General features: G+C 38.3%; 1 protein-coding gene across 8 annotated transcripts in view; it reads right to left on the bottom strand.

Moving 5' to 3' along the window:
- FBXL13 (F-box and leucine rich repeat protein 13) overlaps positions 1-21279 on the bottom strand; it is a 282389-nt gene that overhangs the window by 36657 nt on the left and 224453 nt on the right. For all 8 annotated transcript variants that reach the window (XM_033193672.1, XM_033193673.1, XM_033193674.1 and 5 more), the window contains one exon: positions 8607-8690. In XM_033193672.1, coding sequence (XP_033049563.1) covers positions 8607-8690 — 84 coding nt within the window. The remainder of the gene's footprint in view (positions 1-8606; positions 8691-21279) is intronic.

Here is a 21279-nt window from a genome sequence, read left to right as displayed (position 1 = left end):
TTTTTTCTCTATAGTCACACCACTCTCAATACTTCCAGAACACTTCACTTCTAATACCAGATGTGTGGGTTTTTCCACACACTGACCAATTCTGTGACACCAACTGGATGTTCTATAATTTAATTCAATTCTGACATTAACTGGAGTTAGCACAGACCCCACGTGTTAAGAGCTCAATCCCAGTAGATTTCAGATGCCAATCGCAAGTCCCAGGTTGTCATTTGGACTTCTAATGAACCACCTATATATTAGGGTTCCCATAACTACCTCCTTGGGCTTGATAATTTGCTAGGACAACTCAAAGAATTCAGGGAAACATGTTTACGAGTTTATTATATAATAAAGGATACCAATGAACTGCCAGACGAAAAGGTACATAAGGCTAGGTATAGAGGTCCTGAGTGCAGGAACTTGTGTCCCCACAGAGTTGGGGTGCACCCCTCTCCTGGCATATAGATGTGTTCACCAACCTGGAAGTACTCTAAATCCTGTAGTTCAGGGATTTTTATGGGGGCTTCATCATGTAGACACCATCAATTATTAGCTCAATCTCCAGCCCCTCTCACCTTCCCAAAGGAAGGGGAATGGAGCAGAAAGTTCCAAGATTCTAATCATGGCCTGGCCTTTCTCATGACCAGCCCCCAATCAAGAACTCACCAAGAGTCACCTCATTAGAACAGAAGATACACCCAGGAAACTCCAAGGAATTAGGAGTTCTGCATCAGGAACCATGGTCAAAGACCAAATATTAGAACAAAAGATACCTATTACCCCTATTGCTCAGAAAGTTACAAGCCCTTTAAGGAGCTCTGTGCCAGGACTGTGGACAAAGACCAAAATATACATATTTCCTATAAATCACACACTCACAAGAAGAGATATTTTGGCAACAGTAAGTGCCAAAATACTGAATAGATCTTGGTAGTTCATAGGGCTTGAAAGAGGGGACACCACCAATATTCCTGGCAGAGAAGTCAGATGCATGGACATCGTCTTTAACCACATCTTCACACTCATCCCTCATCTGAACTATCGACAGTTTCATGGATTTTGCTATCTAAATGTTCTCTAACCTATTTCCTTATCCCCAGCCTCCCTGTTACTTCCCGTGTTCAGGTTGCTATCCTCTCACCCCTGGACTATAACAAAAACCTCTTCTATTCCTACCTTCACTGTTGGTAGGTCTCCTTTTCCCCTTCTGCTCTTCAATCTAACCTCCACATTCCTTGTTAAAGTGATTTTTCTAACAGATAAACTTCCCTGGCATTCCCATGCTGGATTAGGTACCTCACCCGAATCCTCCCATAGCCTCCTACATGCCTTTATCACAGCATTATGACTAAAAGCATCCTTTTGGAATTAGACATTTTATACACTAGCTCATGTGCTTACTTGTTTCATGACTTGGGAGAGGTTTTTAACCTCTTGGAACCTCCAGTTTGTAAAATGGAATTAAAAGTACTGCCTACCTCATAAAGTAGGATATTAATACATGGGAAATACAACAGTGCCTGGCAGTAGTAAGTGCTAAATTGATTATTAGCTGACAACCACCACATAGTATTGAATTTTTCTGCTTATATCTGCCTAACCCCACTAGACCTAGCCTCATCATTTAAAAAAAAAATTATAATGATTTCTGTTTTCAAAAAACAAACAGATTATCCATGTCCTCTACATGGAAAGTCTAATCCAAAATGTTTTGTGTTCAATCACTGAACAAGATGTCACATTTTCACAAAATAAATTAATCTGAGGCTGGACATGGTGGGTGACGCCTGTAATACTGGCACTTTGGGAGGCTGAGGTGGGCAGATCACCCGAGGTCAGGAGTTCAAGACCAGCCTTGGCCAATATGGTGAAACACCATCTCTACTAAAAATACAAAAATTAGCTGGGGATGATGGCACATGCCTGTAATCCTAGCTACCTGGAAGGCCAACCAGCCTTGGCCAATATGGTGAAACACCATCTCTACTAAAAATACAAAAATTAGCTGGGGATGATGGCACATGCCTGTAATCCTAGCTACTTGGAAGGCTGAGGTGGGAGAATGGTCTGAGCCCGGGAGGAGGAGGTTGCAGTGAGCCAAGATCATGCCACTACATACAAGCCTGGGCAACAGAGCAAGACTCCGTCTCAAAAAAAAAAAACTGAAATGAGATGGTTTGAGCATGATCTTACACGCAGGTATGGAGTAGCCTAATTAATCATCTAAGCTCTTTCCAACTTGTTAATTGCAAATAATGTCCCAATGTTGTACTAAGGAAGCTTAAGAATCGTTCATAAGCGTAATGGACATGACCAAAGTGCCTGAACTTTGGGACAGCCACAGGCCCCACCTATGCAAGCACAGCCAGCCCACCAGGCTGCAGGGTAGAGAGCACAAAGAGCATTTGCTTATGACAGCCACAGACTCAATGCTCACTGACGGTGGCTGTCCACCTGCCCAGCTAACCTGTAGCTCTTCTGTATGGCCTACACTCTCAGAATGGTGTTTATATATTTTAAATGGTAGACAAAAAAGCAAAAGAATAATAATATTTCATGATATGTGAAAATGATATGAAATACAAATTTTCAGTGTCCATAAATAAAGTTTTATTGGAATACAGCAACTCTCATTTATTTACATATTGTCTATGGCTGTTTCTATGCTCAATGGCAAAGCTGGGAAGTTGCGACAGAGACTGTATGGCCTGCAAAGCCTAAAACAGAAACTACCTGACCCTTCAAAACTTGACAGAAAAAAAAAAGCCTACCCCTGCTCTAGTGTGCAAGCTCCTGTCTGCTTCATAATTGTAGTCACTACAAGGGAATGAATTGTTGTGGGCTAAGTGAATTGCTTAAGAAAACGTGGCTATGTAAGAGGCAGAATTGGAATAAAAATTAGGACTCTTGACAGCTAGTCCCACATTCCCTAAATTATATTATTACTTTTGCTATCAGAGAACTAATCCACACACTTCCACAGGAAAAAGAGCTTTGTCATCTAAATGGATGATTAATTTTTAAAATAAAATATAGATGAAAAGGTAATTCTTTAACACCCATTTTTTTTTCTTTTTTTTCTTTTTTTGAGATGCAGTCTCTCTCTGTCACCCAGCTGGAGTGCAGTGGTGCAATCTCGGCTCACTGCAACCTCTGCCTCCCGGGTTCAAGTGATTATCCTGTTTCAGCCTCCGGAGTAGCTGGGACTAGAGGTGTGCGCCACTATGCCTGGCAAATTTTTTTGTATTTTTAGTAGAGACGGGGCTTCACCATGTTGGGCAGGCTGGTCTTGAACTCCTGGCCTCAGGTAATCCACCTGCCTTGGCCTCCCAAAGTGCTGCGATTACAGGTGTGAGCCACTGCACCTGACCAACAAACCAATTTTTATTACTTGCTTTGAATACTGACCATCATCTATTGGTTTTAGCCTAGAAATGTATAATCGTATAGCATCTCTCTATACACAATTTGGGTGTAATAAATACATATACACATTGACATATATATATGATGTAATATATACCAAGGTGTATACATATATTTAATTTACCTACATATACTAGACATAGATGTACATTTACATATATTTGCATGTAAACACACATATATGCACACTTTCACTGTATACACACCTGCCAGTCCTTTTGGTGCATCCTAATGAAACCTGATTTTCTCTCACTAATGACATTTCTTAATCAACTACCTCAACTAACACTGAAATAATTAGAAATTTTTGTCTAGCTGCAAGATTTTCATTCAAAGATAATCTGCATAAAAAATACACATTTATGTGTATGGATATTATATAAACGTATTTATATTATGCTTCATTCTAGGAAAGGGGAATGAGAAATGCAAACTAGATTAAGAGTATAAAAAACAACCAGAGGCCAGGCACAGTGCCTCACTCCTGTAATTCCAGCAGTTTGGGAGGCTGAGGCAGGTGGATCACCTGAGGTCAGGAGTTCGAGATCAGCCTGGCCAACATGATGAAACCCATTTCTATTAAAAATACAAAAAATTAGCCAGGCGTGATGGTGCGCACCTGTAATCCCAGCTACTCAGGAGGCTGAAGCAAGAGAATCACTTGAACCCAGGAGGCGGAGGTTGCAGTGAGTCGAGATCGTGTCATTGCACTCCAGCTTGGGCAACAAAAGCGAAACTCCGTCTCAGAAAAAAAGCAACCAGAGTAAATAATTGGATTTATTCCATTGGTTCTATCAAAACAACTTAGTAAGATGGAACTTCTAATATTTCTGTACTGTAACACTGCATTTAAGCCAATTCCTTTGCCATACTTGGCCATCTGTTATTTAACTGACCTCATAAAATCCTCAAGAAAACGATTTCTTAAGAAATGCTCAGTTACAGCTGCATCAAACATCTTCTCCAAAATGCCTTTCAAGAGCACTAAATAATTTTAGTGTAACATAATCATTGAATGTCTGTTCTCAGAAAAGAACTAAAGTTGGAGAAAGTAATTAAAGCCAGATCCTAAAAGTCAATACATCTGAGGCTCCAGACAATGACTCTGTATGTGCTGTGGTTTCCACTAAACACTAAAATGAGGTAATTTTTTATTCTTATTATGTTCACAACTCTTGCAAAACCTAACCAGGGTAAAAGATTTATTCATTTTTCTCATTAAGTGAATTATGTAGTGTATAAGTTTTCAATGTCTTATGCGAAAAACAGAATCTCTCCTATAGTTACCTTTTCTAAGTATAGAGCATTCTTGATAAAGTGTGGATAATCGAAACATCTCAATTTACTCACCTTATTTTATTCTCTTTCCCTCTCTTTCTAAATCCAGGTAAGGAATTGTGAAATTAGTTTGTATGTCACTTTCTCCTCCCCCTGCTTTCTGTTCCCTTTTGGGACTTAATAATTGGGCTGGAGGAGGCAAGGGGAAAGATTACCACATGCCAGAAGTATGAACCTTGGAAGAGGTAAAACTGGTTAAAAGCCACAACACAGACACACACATACCAAAAGTAGGGAGGGGAAAAAGAGGGATGAGAAATGATGAAAAAGAAAAATTTCAGGGTTAAGGGTGAGGGGAGGGAACTCAGAGGACAGGTCAACAGGTGCAGCAAACCACCATGGCACACGCATACCTATGGAACAAACCTGCATGTTCTGCACATGTATCTTGTTTTGTTTAGAAAAAAATTAAGGAAAATAAAAGAAAAATTTCTTGTTCATGAACTTGAGAGCAGAACCACTAATATTTTAGATTACTGAAAATAAATACATGTCAGTTTGTAAACGATTAAATTGTTTTAAAGATATGCCAGAAGTCAGCTGTATGGTCATATAGTTAGCAAATGGGTAAATGCTTTCGTCTACAATCTCAGAGCACCTAAAAATAGTACAAATTTTAGGCTCCAAAGAGTGAAAAGAAAAATATCTGGACCCCACAGAATCAAAAAGAAATGACAGAAAACACTGGTCTCCTGATACTTAACATCAAACTTTGGTCAATACTCCTTCATCCCAAGGATGAGAGGAGCATCTAAAAATTAATCAGTGATGCATATTAAGAGACTATGTCATCACCATGGTAGGTTTCAATATTCCTAAGTGATTTCTAGTTATTGGTCAAATATAATTGATATGAGAAATATAACCCAGTATTAAAAATGTTAATATTTTAAACTGTTTTTTCTAGTCTATCACCTTGTCAAAGATCTTTTGAAAGCCTGACTATATCATATTCATAGATAAAGCTTTGTATAAATGTATGTTTAACCCTTAAATTAATAGTAGCAGGTAAATCATGGCTTAACTTTAGAGGAATCTTTCAGCTTTTTCTCTTAGTAGGTTACATACATCTAAATGATTTGTAATCCTTTTTGTTATGAAAGAGTTACAATCTTTCCAACATGGAATTTTCTAGTCCTCTCTAGGATATGTGTTTTGTGTTCGTTTATTTAACTCTACAGTACTGAATATACTACCAGGCAGATTTCTTAGGGACTTCTTAGAACATCAGTACCCCTGGTCTAAAATTGGGAGACACTGACATTATGTGACACTAATGCTCCTTAAAGCAGAGTCCCTTAAGTATGATTACATTGTTCAGACCCACTGAGAAACAGCAAAAATAATTTGAAAACATTTTTTCTCACTAAGCTGTCAATCAACCATTCAGAACAGCAGCTCTCCATTTCCACCTTTCATTTCCGTAAAACTGTTACTGAATTAGTTTGCTGAGAAGGTATAAGACTTTGAGCCAGTCATTTAAGCCCTCTTGGCCTTTGATGTAATTTTTTATTCCTACTGCCTTAACATTAGGGAGTTGCTTTTTTAGATGTTTCTAAGATTCTTTCAGCTCCAGAAGTTTAGAATTCAATGCTAGAGGTCTAGAGCATCTTTTGACCTGGAATCCTCTACAGCCCACCAGTTGAGATGGTATTTTAACACTCCTATTAGTCATGTTAAAACTTCTTGGAAAGTCTACTTCAAATTGACAGAGATAACTTCAGGTTTGCCATGCTCTGGGGACTTCTCAGCTTTTATTGCATTATCTTCCTATTTGTGGAATAAACCCTTTTATAGGTTTTTCTTTCTCTCTTTCTTCCCTCCCTCCCTCCTTCCCTCCTTCCTTCTTTCCCTTCCTTTCTTCCCTTTCCTTCCCCTCCTTCTCCTCCTCTTCTTCTTCTTCCTCCTCCTCCCCTCCTTTTCCTTCTCCTTCTCCTCCTCCTTCTTCTTCTTTCTTTCTCTCTCTCCCTCTCTGTCTCTTTCTCTTTCTCTCTCTCTTTCTATTTCTACTTTAGCTTCAGGTTTTTATGAGTGGTTGGGGTTTTAAACTCTCAAGGTACATTTATCTAGAACTGCCAATGTGTTTCAGTGCTTGCATTCCTAGGTTACTGCTTCCCTTCTTGTTCAATACATGTATGACAAATAACTGGGTTTTTTTCTAACAGCATATTGATATGCTTAAAGTGATGGAAAAATTACACTGTGGCTTGCTCACAGTATGTACTTTATGACTTCCTGCACATCGCTCAAGATTAGGTCTAGGAATTTTACTTTTCTTGCAAGTTCTTAAAGAATCAATTGAGCATGTAATCGTTTATCCTAGCCAATTACTTATCTCATGCTTCCCATTCCCATAAAGGATGCTAGCAAGTATGTTTGAGTAACTTAAGTTCCTAACTGTTGAGTGTCTGGCATACTTTTTCAAACTCCCCCAACTTTCAATGATTAGATTCTATAACATTTCTATCTACAGAATACTTTGTTTATATGAGAAGACTTTTACCACACTGCAGTTCATCACTCTCCATGTAAAATATCCCTGTTTGTTTTGAATCTGACATAAGGAAGGGAGACATTAGACAGGGAAAAATGGGAAAATAAATCTCAATCACTTTGGCTGTGGAGAACTACCTAAGAGCCTGGAGTTGAACTTAGTTCAACTAGGATCACATATGTGTTGTTACATTTCCAATCCATTTCTTTTTTTCTACTATGACCCACAAAATTTATTCAATTTGTACTTAATTAAACTAAAAAGTTTCTGCACAGCAAAAGAAACAGCAGAGTAAATAGACAATGAACAGAGTGTGAGAAAATCTTCACAATCTATACATCTGACAAAGGACTGAGATCCAACATCTACAACGAACTCAAACGAATTAGCAAGAAAAAAAACAATCCCATCAAAAAGTGGGCTAAGGACATGAACAGAAAATTCTCAAAAGAAGATATACAAATGTCTAATAAACATGAAAAAAAATGCTCAACATCACAAATGATCAGGGAAATGCAAATCAAAACCACAATGCGAAACCATCTTACTCCTGCAAGACTGGCCATAATCAAAAAATCAAAAAATAATAAAAGTTGACAGGGATGCAGTGAAAAGGGAACACTTCTGCACTGCTTGTAGGAATGTAAACTAGTACAGCCACTATAAAAAACAGTGTGGAGACTCCTTAAAGAGCTAAAAGTAGAACTACCATTTGATCCAGCAATCCCACTACTGGGTATCTACCCAGCGGTAAAGAAGTCATTGTACGAAAAAGATACTTGCACAGGCATGCTTATAGCAGGACAATTCGCAATTGCAAAATTGGGGAACCAACCCAAATGTCCACCAATCAATGAGTTGATAAAGAATTGTGATTATACACACACACACACATATACACATACACACATATATATACATATATATATACACACACACATATGTTCAGCCATAAAAATGAAATAATGGCATTGCAGTAACCCTGATGGAATTGGAGACCGTTATTCTAAGTGAAGTAACTCAGGAATGGAAAACCAAACACTGTATGTTCTCACTCATAATTGGGAGCTAAGCTATGAGAATGCAAAGGAATATGAACGATGCAATGGATTTTGGGGACTTGGGGGAAAGGGTGGGAAATGAGTGAGGAATAAAAGACTACAAATTGGGTGCAGTGTATACTGCTTAGGTGATGGGTGCACCAAAATCTCACAAATTACCACTAAAAAAACGTACTCATGTAACCAAACACCACCCATTCCCCAAAAACCTATGGAAATAAGAAATAAAGTGAATTAATCAATTTTTTGAAAAATTCCAATCTTAATTCTCTAACAGATGATCTTAATGATCTTACCTGAATTCCAACATCAGTGATTCTATAACACTCAGATACAGAAAGTTCCTTCAGTTTTTTATGTCTGGAAAGTACATTCAAACCCTAAAAATATTCAATATAAAGATCATTTTGTGATTATCATTTAGTATGGAATATATAGTTCCAATAACCATTTATACAAACTGACAATATAAAAAACCATTTATGAAAACTAAAAAATTTTAGCTGCTGTCATATTTCTTTACACTTAACAAATCATAAGACCACTTAGGTTAGACAATGCCATTAAGTAAAATTTTCAGGTTGTCTCTAATGTTTTGCAAAAGCTTTTATGGAATCCCAGAGTCAGAAAACTCCCTTAGGAGGTTATCATCTTGCCACTTGTTTCCAGATAAATGTTATCTGAATCAATATAAACAAATCCAACTTACTTATTTTGAAGACACTTCATGTGGATAAAGAACCTATTTGTTAATATATTTTTATTTATGCCTAACCAAAACATCTTAAAGTCTTTAGCTCATTTTATAATGATTAATCCTTTGTAGAGGAAAAGAATAGATCTTTATATAAAGGCCTAGAGACAGATAATCATTCAGTAATAGACCACTTCTTTTTCAGATTAAAAGCCATGGATTTTTTTAATTTAAAAAAAGAGATTGCACTTCCAGCCTTAAATTTTTTATGTGTGATTGTGTTGTCCCATTTCTCAGTATTTTTTCCCCAAATTTACTGGCACAACACTCAGATAAGGAACTGACGAATGTGGCTTATTAATGCCATCGTTCTGTTTTTTAATCAGGATCACATTACTTTTATGTAATCCCATACAATGTGCTTCCTAAACTACGTGGACAAGAGAAGGGTTGTTCCCACCCCCGCCATTCTGATTCCAGGGCTGGCTGGCAGGGAAAATACCAGAAATGACACATAGATTTGTCCTTTTTTATATTTTATTTGCAGGATTGGTTTATATTTTATTGATCTTAAATACAACATTTGGACCACAGTTGAAAATGGGCTATGCAAATATTATATCTTGGTTTTTTTCTGTTTTTTTTTTTTTTTTTTTTTTAATTCCCAATGCACAGATTGGGCCTTCTCATTTAAAAAAAGAAAAAAAAAAAGTCTGGATTAAGGAAAATGTGTTTTATTTAAGCCTCTGCTTAAACTATGATTTCTAATTTCTTTTAATGGTATTGCATACCACTCCAAAATAAAATCTGTGAATTCTTTTAACTTTTTAAAAACTTTTATTTGCATTTATTTTATGCTGAATTTATTCCTGTGCCATAAGTTTTTATTTGTTTGTTCAGTTTCTCCAGTAATATATTTTTCTTCTATGCAACCTCATTCTTTCAATTTTATTGTTGACTGTGGATCTTTTGCTAGGAACCCATTATGTTTTCTGCCTCCCTGTTTCAAAACAAAGTCTGACCAAACCCTGTGGAGCCATCACATGTTGTCTGGGTTCCAGATGTGGATGCTATTTTATTCATGTTAAAAGAATTGGAAGAGTTTAGATATTCCCCAATAGAATCCAAATTGTTTGAACACAAATATCAAGTAAAAGATGCAAAGTTTGTCTCTTTACCCTATACTTGATAATAGCTAAGTATGTTTTAGTATCCTATAGAAAATTTGTCCTATGAAACTGTCTCTGAAGTTTTCACTTAGATTTCACTTTTATGTAGTCAAGTTAGAATTATTTAAGATGAGCCATAAATGAAGTGCATTTGCTAAATATGACATATAACAGCATATATGCTCCTTACTACTTTATTCAAAATCATTAAAAATTAAAATATTAAGATAGTATGCCATGTCTCATCACTGTAATTGTTTATTAAAACATATGGCCTAAAAATTGAATAGATCAACATTATTAGCCATTAGATAAACGCATAATGACATACCACAACATACTTACTGGGATGGCTATAATTTAAAATACAGATAATAAAATGCATTGATGAGGATGTGGACAAATTGGATATACTGCTAGTGGAAATGTAAAATAAGCCAGCCATTTTGGAAAACAGTCTGGCATTTCCTCAAAAATTAAACATAGAGTTATAATATGACCCAGCAATTCTACTCCTAGGTTTATACCCAAAAGCAGTGAAAACATATGTTTACAAAGACTTGTACATGAATGTTTATAGCAGCACTGTTTATAATAAAATCCATGCATTCTTCAATAAATGGTGCTGGGAGAACTTGATATCTGTATATAGAAGAATGAAACTAGACTCCTGTATCTCCATATACAAAAATAAACTCAAAATAGATCAAAGACTTAAAGATAAGACCAGAAACTATAAAGCTATTAGAAGAAAACATAGGGGGAATGCTTCAGGGCATTGATCTTGGCAAAGATTTTATATAGCTAAGACTTCAAAACCACAGGTAACAAAAACAAAAATAGACAAATGGGATGATATCAAACTAAAAAGATTATACACAACACAGGACACGATCAACAAAGTAAAGAGACAACCTATAGAATGGGAGAAGACCTGTGTAAACTAGTCATACAACAAAGGACTAATATCCAGAATATACAAGGAACTCAAACAACTCAACAGCAAATAAACAAATGATCTGATTAAAAAGTGGACAAAGGAACCAAGCAGACATTTCTCAAAAGAAGACGTATGTGAGGGCGATGTGGCTGTGATACCTGTCACCCCATTGATCGCCAGGGTTGATTCAGCTGATCTGGCTGGCTAGGCAGGTGTCCCCTTCTTCCCTCACTCTTCCATGTGCGTCCCTCCCCAAAGCTGCATGCTCAGTCAAAGAGGATAGCTAACCCTGATGGAGGAGGATATGGGTTATTGGTCTAGGGTATACAAGTAGCTGCACTTCCCTGCTTGAACCTCCAAACAACTTCTTAAGAAGACATACAAATAGTCAACAAATATATGAAAAACCATCGTCAGGGAAACATACATCAAAACCACAATGAGATGTCATCTCACCCCAGTTAGAATGACTATTTTCAAAAAGACAACAAATAACAGTGCTGGTGAGGATGCAGAGAAAAGAAAACTCCTATATAGTGTTGGTGAGAATATAAATTAATACAGCGATTTGGAAAACAGCATAGAGATTTCTCTAAAAACAGAACTATCATATGATCCGGCAATCTCACTACTGGGTGTTTACCCAAAGGAAAGGAACTCAGTGTATCAGAGGGATACCTGCACTCCCATGTTTACTGCAGCACTACTCACAATAGCTAAGATATAGAATCAACCCAAATGTTAATCAACAGACAACTGGATAAAGAAAATGTAGTATATATACACAGTAGAATACTATTCAGCCACAAAAAAAGAATGAAATCCTGTCATTTGCAGCAACATGGATGAGCCTGGAAGACATGATGTTAAGCAAAACAAGGTAAGCACAGAAAGATAAATACCACATGTCCTCACTTGTGGGAGCTAAGAAAAAGTAGAGTACAATTGTGGGAATTAGAGGATGGGAAGAGTGGCAGGGAGGGAGGATGGAGATTGGTTGGTTAACAATTTCAAAATCATAGTTTAAAAGGAGGAATGAGTTCAGGTATTCTGCAGCACTGTGGGGTGAATATAGTTAACCATAATTTATTGTATATTTTCAAAAAACTAGAAGAGAGGATCTTTAATGCTCACAACACAAAGAAATGATAAATATTTGAGGTGATGGATGCTAATTACCATGATTAGATCATTACATAAGGAAATAACACTCTGCATTCCACAAATATGTACAATTATTATGTGTCAACTAAAAAGAAAAAAGTGGAAACAACCCAAGTGCCTATCAGTTGATGAAAGAATAAATACAATATGTTATGTCCATACAACAGAATATTATTTGGTAATAAAAGTAGTACTGATGCATGCTACTCTATGAATGAAACCTGAAAACGTCATACTAAGTAAAAGAAGACAGACCCAAAAGGCCACCTATTGTTTGATTCCATCTGTATGAAGAAGAGTCCAGAAAAGGCAAATATATAGAAACAGAAAGTAGATTAGCAGTTGCCTAGAGCAGGCTCAGGGTGGGACAGGCATAAGGAGTGACTGCTAATGGGAAGTGCTTTTCTTTTGGGGAGTGAAGAAAATGTCCTGGAATTAGATTCTAGTGGTGATTCCACCACAAACATACTAAAAACCACTGAATTGTATACTTTAAATTGGTGAGTTTTATGGTACGTGAATTATGTCTCAATAAAAAAGTTCAAAAAAGATTGATGTAATAATTGTATAAGTAAATAAAACTCAGAAAATATTCCTACAGCATCCTTCAGTCCAAGATGAATATAGATATTACCCACTTTTAATATATTTTTGTTAGCAACTTCAGACCTTGATGACCAAAATATTAGCAAAACAGGGAGCAAGAGATGTCACCATGCTCATGTGTTAGACAAGTAACTTGAAGCCCTTTCTCCTGGAAGTAAACACATCTTTGTAACTGAGGAGCAACAAATTGAGCCGGCAGAGATGAGGTCTCCACTAAAAATTGCCTCATGCTGTTTACAGGAGACCAGTGAATTCCACTGCTGAATAAGTGAAATACACTATTTCAGGCAACAGGATTCACTTTTAATGTTTTTTTCTTTTTTATTCAGAAGCTTTTTAGTTTAGTGACCTAAAGAATATCAGAGCCAGAAAGGTAAATATTCTATTTGGCACTGTGAGGTTCATAAATGCTCCAAATTAGGAGGTGTTCTCTGAAACAAGTGACATTTACATTTTACAGATTTCTGGTGCCAAGGTTTTAGCCCTGGGAGGGACAGGAAGAGTGGAGTGGGAAGAGTACAGTGGGAAGACAAGCCAAAAATGAGGAGGCAAGAGGTAACAGCAAGATAGACTGACTCGGCCTCAGTGGGGCAAAAGGCAGATTGATGCTTACCTTTCAGGAAAACCGTGGCATCACTGCAATGGAAATCGTCCTTGGTCTCCCTCATAAGTCAGCCAAATTCATGAATGCCTTTACTGGAGAGAGGTTTTGCTTTTATTTTCCCACAGCATAAAAAGGGACTACATTTTATGGTCAGGTGAAGTGCAGAGGAAAGCAGCTGGAGTGGTGGCCTGGGGAAGTCACCAGCATTACAGGTTGCATGAGAATGCGAGGCACCAGAAATTCATAGGAATCCTAGGGAACACTTTGCTCCTCCATCGCTAATGGAATTAAGGGGCCTGAATCTTAGGGGCCCAGGAGTCCTGAGTGGAAAATTGGCTTCATTATATCTCCAGTATCAGGTTCATTGAGGGGCATATCAAGACATAAGGCTCAAAAGGAAGCAGGCAGCAAGTCACAAGAACCTTGTACATTATTCTAAGGAATCTGGACTTCATCCTATGCAACAGAGTTAAACAGAACTTTCTCTCTCTAGGGAATATGAGTTGGTACATAAGTCACTATAATGAGGTTCCTTATGTACCAACTCATTCTCTACAGAAGGAATAAAGTATGTGTTTCAAGAGAGCTATAGGGACCACACAGCAGGGAATGAATGCTTCCAGTTGGAAGAAACAGGTGGCAGTCTAGAAAAGAGTTTCACAGAGGAAGGAGATTTTGAATCAAGCCTTAAAGATTAAGTATCATTTTGACAAGTGAAACAATGGGAACAGTGTTTCAGGCTGAGGAAACAGCCTGAACAGAGACTTCACGTGGAAAGTGTGAGTTGTTGGGAAGTAGTTCAGTTTGGGGTCACTGGGAGTAGTGGGAGGGAAGATGGAACACTGCCAGGAACAGACACATGCACACAGACATTTGAAAGCAGACAAATCCTTGAACACTACACTTTCCCCACACTTTTTCATCTGGAATTGTTTAGCTGATGTACATAGACAACAGCAATGAACTAGTTACCAAATATTGGAATGCTCTGTGTGTGTCTGTGTGTGCGTGGGTGTTATGTACTTACTATACGGCTGAGTCATACTACATCTGGCTTAGACTATCACCAACATAAACAGAAAACATGCTTCTCCAACTCTCTATTTTGAAAATACTCAAATGTACAGAAATGTTTAAAGAATAGTTACAAAGAATACCGACATACCCTTTACATAAATTCACCAATTATTAACATTTTGCCACATTTATTTAGTTAAGTGTATATATGAACATACATATTTTATTTATATATATGTATGAACAAAGTTTTTATACATATGCATAGTTTATATATATAGTTATATATAGACACACACATGTATATACACACAAATATACATAAATTTCTCTGAACTACTTGAAAATAAGTTTCAGATATCATGATGCTTTATCCCTGAATATTTCATGTGCATCTCCTTAGGAATAAGGATATTTTCCTATGTAACTATATAGTATTATTATGTATATATAGTATAGACATATATAGCATTATGACACCCAAGAAAATTAACAGTAATACCATAGTATCTAGTACAAAGTCAACATGCACATTTTTTTGTATCCAAGACCCAATTTGTGCATTGGATTTGGTTATCATGTCTTTTTAGTCTTTTTTTATTTTTATTTTAAGACATTGACTTTTTTTAAGGATCTAGGCCAGTTATTATGTAGTGTCTCACATTCTGTATTTGTCTAATTGTTCCTTATGATTAGATTCAAGGTAAACTTTTTTTTGCAAAAATACTCCTGAATTATTATAGCATCCCATTGGGAGGCACATACGTCCAGTTGTTCCACAATTGGTGATGCTGTTGGGCCACTTGGTTCAGAAGATGACTACCATAGATCTCTTCATTAGAAGAGGTACCCCTTTTTATTTCAAAAGTAATTTGTTGAGATGTTATAGTACACACAGAATATTCTGCAAACATGAGAAGTGTTTGTTATAAAGAATATATAGTAACATACTTAGGTTCAAAAAGCAGTATACAAAATTACATCTGCAGGCTGGGCACGGTGGCTCATGCCTGTAATCCCAGTACTTTGGGAGACCAAGGTAGGTGAATCACCTGAGGTCAGGAGTTCAAGACCAGCCTGGCCAACATGGCAAAATCCCATCTCTACTAAAAATACAAAAATTATCTGGGCATGGTGGCAGGTGCCTGTAATCCCAGCTACTTGGGAGGATGAGGCAGGAGAATCGCTTGAACCTGGGAGACAGAAGTTGTAGTGAGCCAAGATCATGTCACTGCACTCCAGCCTGGATGACAGAGTGAGACTCTTGTCTCCAAAAAAAAGGAAAAGATCACATCTTCATATGTGTGTGTATAGTGTATGCATGTGTGTATAATGTATGCATATGTGTATTAAAAGAAATGGACGTTTTGGGCAGGGCGCAGTGGCTCACACCTGTAATCCCAGCACTTTGGGAGGCCACGGCGAGTGGATCATGAGGTCAGGAGTTCAAGACCAGCCTGGCCAATATGTTGAAACCTCATCTATACTAAGAATACAAAAATTAGCTGGGCGTGGTGGTCCACGCCTGTAGTCCCAGCTACTTGGGAGGCTGAGACAGAAGAATCGCTTGAACCCCAGAGGCGGAGGTTGCAGTGAGCAGAGATTGCGCCACTGCACTGCAGTCTGGGCGACAGAGGGAGATTTCGTCTCAAAAAAAAAAGAAAAAAAAGAAAAAAAGAAATGGATGGTTTGGAGGGTGGGCAATGATATGTTTTTTCATTATCCATATTTCTTTTAGTATTATTAATGTTTGTGAAAATAGCATAATTTGGAAGAGAAAAACCCAACATGTAAGTCTCTTATTGAATATTTTTGTATATCAACAAGGAAGTATATAAAATATTAACACTAGGCTTTATTTCTTTATACAAAGCCACACAGTTCTGGTTAGTTTACTTTCTATTCTAAACCAACTATCAGCACAAATGCACTAATATTCAAGCAAAGTACTCAGCTATGAATGTTAACATGTACAAGTATTATATACATAGATGAACAGTTTTACTTTACAAATGATGGATACTGCTCTATCTTCATATTACTTGACCCGGCTTTGAAACTTGACTCTGCTGACCATTGCCTGCTTTTTGAAATAGCATCTTCTTTGTTTCTCATGATATTACTCTGACCTCTTTCTCCACCTACTTCTCTGGATGTTTGTTTTCAGTTTCCTTTGTAGGTTCATCTTTCATATCTATCCAATACATACTGATGTTTCCTGGAGCTTGGAACTTGATCTTCTCTTCTCTTTCTATCTCTCAACCATGGGTTTGACCACTTCAGCCATCTCTAGATCTAGCCCAGATCTCTCTCCTGAGCTACAGATCTTGTTCGCTAACTGATAACTAGACATCTGAATGTGTCATAGGCCCCTCTAACTCAACACTGTTACTTTCAGAGGACTAGAATTCAAACTGGAAGCCATGAGATTTCACTGAGCTCTTCCTATTCTTTCTGCTAGCTTCAGTCAGGAGTCTAGTGAAAGATGAATGCTTGTGATGGACTTTCCTTTGATTTAAGTACATTGCTCCTTCCTCTGCACTTTGTACCTTTATGACCCTCTTTATAGGGCTCCAATTTCTCTATATGGGAAATCTATATAACCTAGGGTATTTGATATTTGAATTCAGGATATTGGAAAATGCACTCTATGAAATAAGATGGAATGGGGTACCCAGGACTCCAGGATGTAGTTATTGGGGGTATAGATCATGGGAAATCTAAAAAGGCCCCCAACAGTCAGTAAATATAAGAAGGCTTCTTTCATGCCTTTTTTGTTGTTTTTAAGGATAAAACAGGGTATAAGTTTTTGCTGTGATAGAGGGTATAAAACCGGAGGGGGATGGTATTGAAAATCCTGTGTAAGTTTTCTTTCAGAAATGCTTGAATTTGAACACACTGAATTCCTATGGTTCCAGGTATCCTGAGGAAAACAAAGCAAAGTAAAACAAAACAAAAACAAAGATTCCAAAAGTCAGATGGGTGGTTGTCTTCTCTGTCACCCAGAATCAAAAGGGCCCATAGTAAAGAGAGATGTGCTAGTACTAGTATTAAAAATGTCCAAAATGGAATTCAGCATCTTGTCTCCATGCCCTAATCATTATCCTAGGTTCTTTTCCTGGTTCATGGCACCACCATATTCACAACTGACCAAATAAAAAAACTGAGCGTTGTGTATGTCTCCTCTCTGCCTCCCTGTTACCCATATTCAGCCAATCACTAAGCCCTACAAAAGCCACCTCCTAAATATCTCTCAAATCTGCTGCCACCATCAAAACCTCATTATTTCTGGCTGTCATTGCAATTGCTCATTCCTTCTTCAATAGATCATCCACACTGCCACCAGAGTTATGTTTCTTGTGCACAAATCTGTCCTATTCTTCTACTCAGAGTTCTTCAGTGGCTCCTACTACATACTGCATGTAGCCTGAATTGCTGTGCAGGGCACTCAAGGCCACCCAAATTCTGCCCTCCATCTCTTTCTCCAGCCCCATCTCCCACCACATCTCCTCTCTTCTCCGGCCATGCTCGGACAGAACTGAGTCATCTGTGGATCCCAACACATAGCTCTCCTCATGCCTCCAGGCCTGCTCACCTGCTTCTTCCTCCAGCTTTCAGCTGCACCTCAAAAGCTGAAAAGCTTCCCTTGACTCCTCCACAGAGACAATAGAGACAAGTGTTCTTTTTTTTTTTTTTTTAAGATAGAGTCTTGCTCTTGTCGCCCAGGCTAGAGTGCAATGGCGCAACTTCAGCTCACTGCAACCTCCGCCTCCTGGGTTCAAGCGATTTTCCTGCCTCAGCCTCCCAAGTAGCTGCGACTACAGGTGCCCGCCACCATGCCCAGCTAATTTTTGTATTTTTAGTAGAGATGGGCTTTCACCATGTTGGCTAGGCTGGTCTTGAACTCCTGACCTCAGGTAATCCACCCGCCTCGACCTCCCAAAGTGCTGGGATTACAGGTGTGAGCCACCGCACCCAGTCAAGTGTTCATTTTCTAACTTATCCATGCTATTGTGGTGCAATGCCTCCATCTCCTTTTCAGCAAATAAATCTCATTATGTCATAATTCAAATAAATAATCACTAAGATGCATTGAGTGCTTGCCATGTGCCAGTTTACATGCACTGCCTTACTTAATCCTCATAACAACACTGTGAGGTAGGTAATATTATAATCACCATTTTAAAGAGAAGGAAATGGAGGTACAGAGAAATTGAGTAACTTGCCTGCGGTCTCAAAGTGCCGTGACACCAGCCAAGATATGAACCCATACTCTGAACTCATACTTTTAGTAACTTTTAACTATACAGTGGTGTTGCTTTTCTTGTTGTTGTTATTTTGCCATTAGACTGTACCTGGCAACCAGTACTCTGTCTTTCAGTTTGGTACTCCCAGAACTTAACAATGTGTATGATATATAGTCGACAATTAGTAAATATTTGTTGAGTGAATCGGTCTACTTATAAAATTATTTATTTATATGGACTTCTCTTATCTTGCTGGCATATTCTCAGAATTTTTGGATGAAAAGTATTTCCATTTGGAATTATTTGAATCAGGACTTACATTTCACATGCTTCTTTCTGAAAGATTTGCTCTCTTTGGTATTGCATACCACATTCTCTCAGAGATGAAGAACAAAAGTTATACTTGGAAATATGTATTATCTCAATTAGCACATCCTCCTTCTAAATTCACTGATAACACTGTCATGTACAATGTTCTTGAAAATTTATCTTCATCTCCCAAGCGATCTTCCCTTTTCTACTCTAGTTAGTAATTAGGATTTTATAAATATACTGTACCTTTTCTTCTCAATCATTTTATTTATTTTTATTTGTTTGGTTTTGTTTGAGATGGAGTTCCGCTCTATAGCCAGGCTGGAGTGTAGTGGCACGATCTTGGCTCACTGCAACCTCTGCCTCCCGGGTTTAAGCAATCCTTCTGCCTTAGCCTCCTGAGTAGCTGGGACTACAGGCACGTGCCACCACACCTGGCTAATTTTTGTGGGGTTTTTTTAGTAGAGACGGGGTTTCACCATGTTGGGCAGGATGGTCTCGATCTCTTGACCTTGTGATTCGCCCGCCTTGGCTTCCCAAATACTCCCTGGGATTACAGGGTGCGCCACTGCTCCCAGCTGATTTTATTTTAATTTTTAAGAGACAGTGTCTCGCTGTATCACCCAGGCTGATCTCAAAGTGGTGAGCTTAAGGGATCCTCCAGCTTCAGCTTCCTCGGTAGCTGGAACTACCAGTCTTCTCAATTATTTTTGTTTATTTCTAATCAATTGTTAGTATGAATTTTGTAATCACATTTCTTTTGAAAATGTATCAACCTCTCTGACCTAATTTATTGACCTACAAGTCTAAAGGAAAGCAAGCTTTGATCACCACACAGAAATAGATTCTGTATTGTGATGCTCACAGAAGGAAGAAAAATTGGCATCTCTGTTACCTGGAAGTAGATCACCTGGCCTTGAGACTGCTTGCCTCCTACCTGATGGAGGTAGACAGGAGAGTCATGCTGCCAAAGATCCATCTTGAGGGAAGTGACAGGCTCAAGTTGGTCACTTCTGTTTGCAGCGTTTTTAGTAGGCACTTTGCTAGAAACAGGAGACAAGGGACCATAACCTCTGTGAGAAGGAACCACTATCACTGCGCGATGGGACCAGCAGATTCATATAAGGCCACTGGCTGGAGAGAAGGGCCTGAGGAGAACTAGGAGAGGTCCACCTCCATACGAAAAAAACCAAAAGCCCATAATTGGGCAGACTTCTTGTTATGTACTTTTTGAAAATCCATGGCAAATCTATTTGTCTCTGAACTACCCTGCTTCCTTTCAACTCTCATTCTTCCTATTTCTTGAATCCCAAGTGATTTCATGTGTTTCTTGCTTTAGAGGTTTTGCTTCCCTGGACTCAGGCTTTATTTGTGTGTGTGTTCCATGCAGATGGGTGGTCTCTTTCAAGTGTATCATCAGATTTAAGACACGCAGCTGTAAGTGCTTTCACTCCAGCCCAGACCATAGCTGAGACAATGTGGAATTTAAAGAAGCCTTAAGTGTTTTGTTAAGAGGAAGGAAATCATGCCAGATTCATTCATTCACTCACTGATCAAACATTTTGTGTGCCTCCTATGAACTAGGCATCTTGCTAGGCATCCCAAAGACGGGATGATCCAGTCTCTTCCCTTGGGAAGCTTACAGTGCTATAGGGAGACAGGCATGGAACAGATACTAGAATATAACGAGCTGATTGCTTCAGTAGAGACATACAGAAAGTGCAGTGGAAACACAAAGTAGGAGATCCTAAGCCTGCCCAGAAATTCTAGGAAAACTTCCCCACAGCTGAAACTTAAGAGATAAGCAAGGCCAAGCATGACAGCTGACGCCTATCGTCCCAACACTTTGGAAGGCCGAGGCAAGAGGATCACTTGAGTCCAGGAGTTTCAGCCCAGTCTGGGGAACATAGCAAGACCCAATCTCTACACAATAAAAATTGAAAAATCAGCCAGTCGTGATGGTGTGTGCCTATAGTCCCAGCTACTTGGGAGGCTGAGGCAGGAGGATCACTTGAGCCCAGGAGGTTGAGGCTGCAGTGAGCTATGATGATGCCACTGCACTCTGGACTAAGTGACACAGAAAGACTCTGTATCCAAAAAAAACCCAAACAAACAAACAAAAAAAAGAAGAATTTACTAGGCGGACAAGTAGGGGAGAGGGTGTTTCAGACAGAGGGAATAACTTGTAGAGATGGGGAAACAAGAACACAGCATGT

Source organism: Trachypithecus francoisi, unplaced genomic scaffold, assembly GCF_009764315.1.
Source record: "Trachypithecus francoisi isolate TF-2019V2 unplaced genomic scaffold, Tfra_2.0 Lachesis_group4, whole genome shotgun sequence".
In the NCBI taxonomy this organism is placed as follows: Eukaryota; Metazoa; Chordata; class Mammalia; order Primates; family Cercopithecidae; genus Trachypithecus; species Trachypithecus francoisi.
The sequence above is the reverse complement of the archived record's forward strand: the minus strand, read 5'-3'. Positions and strand labels throughout refer to the sequence as shown.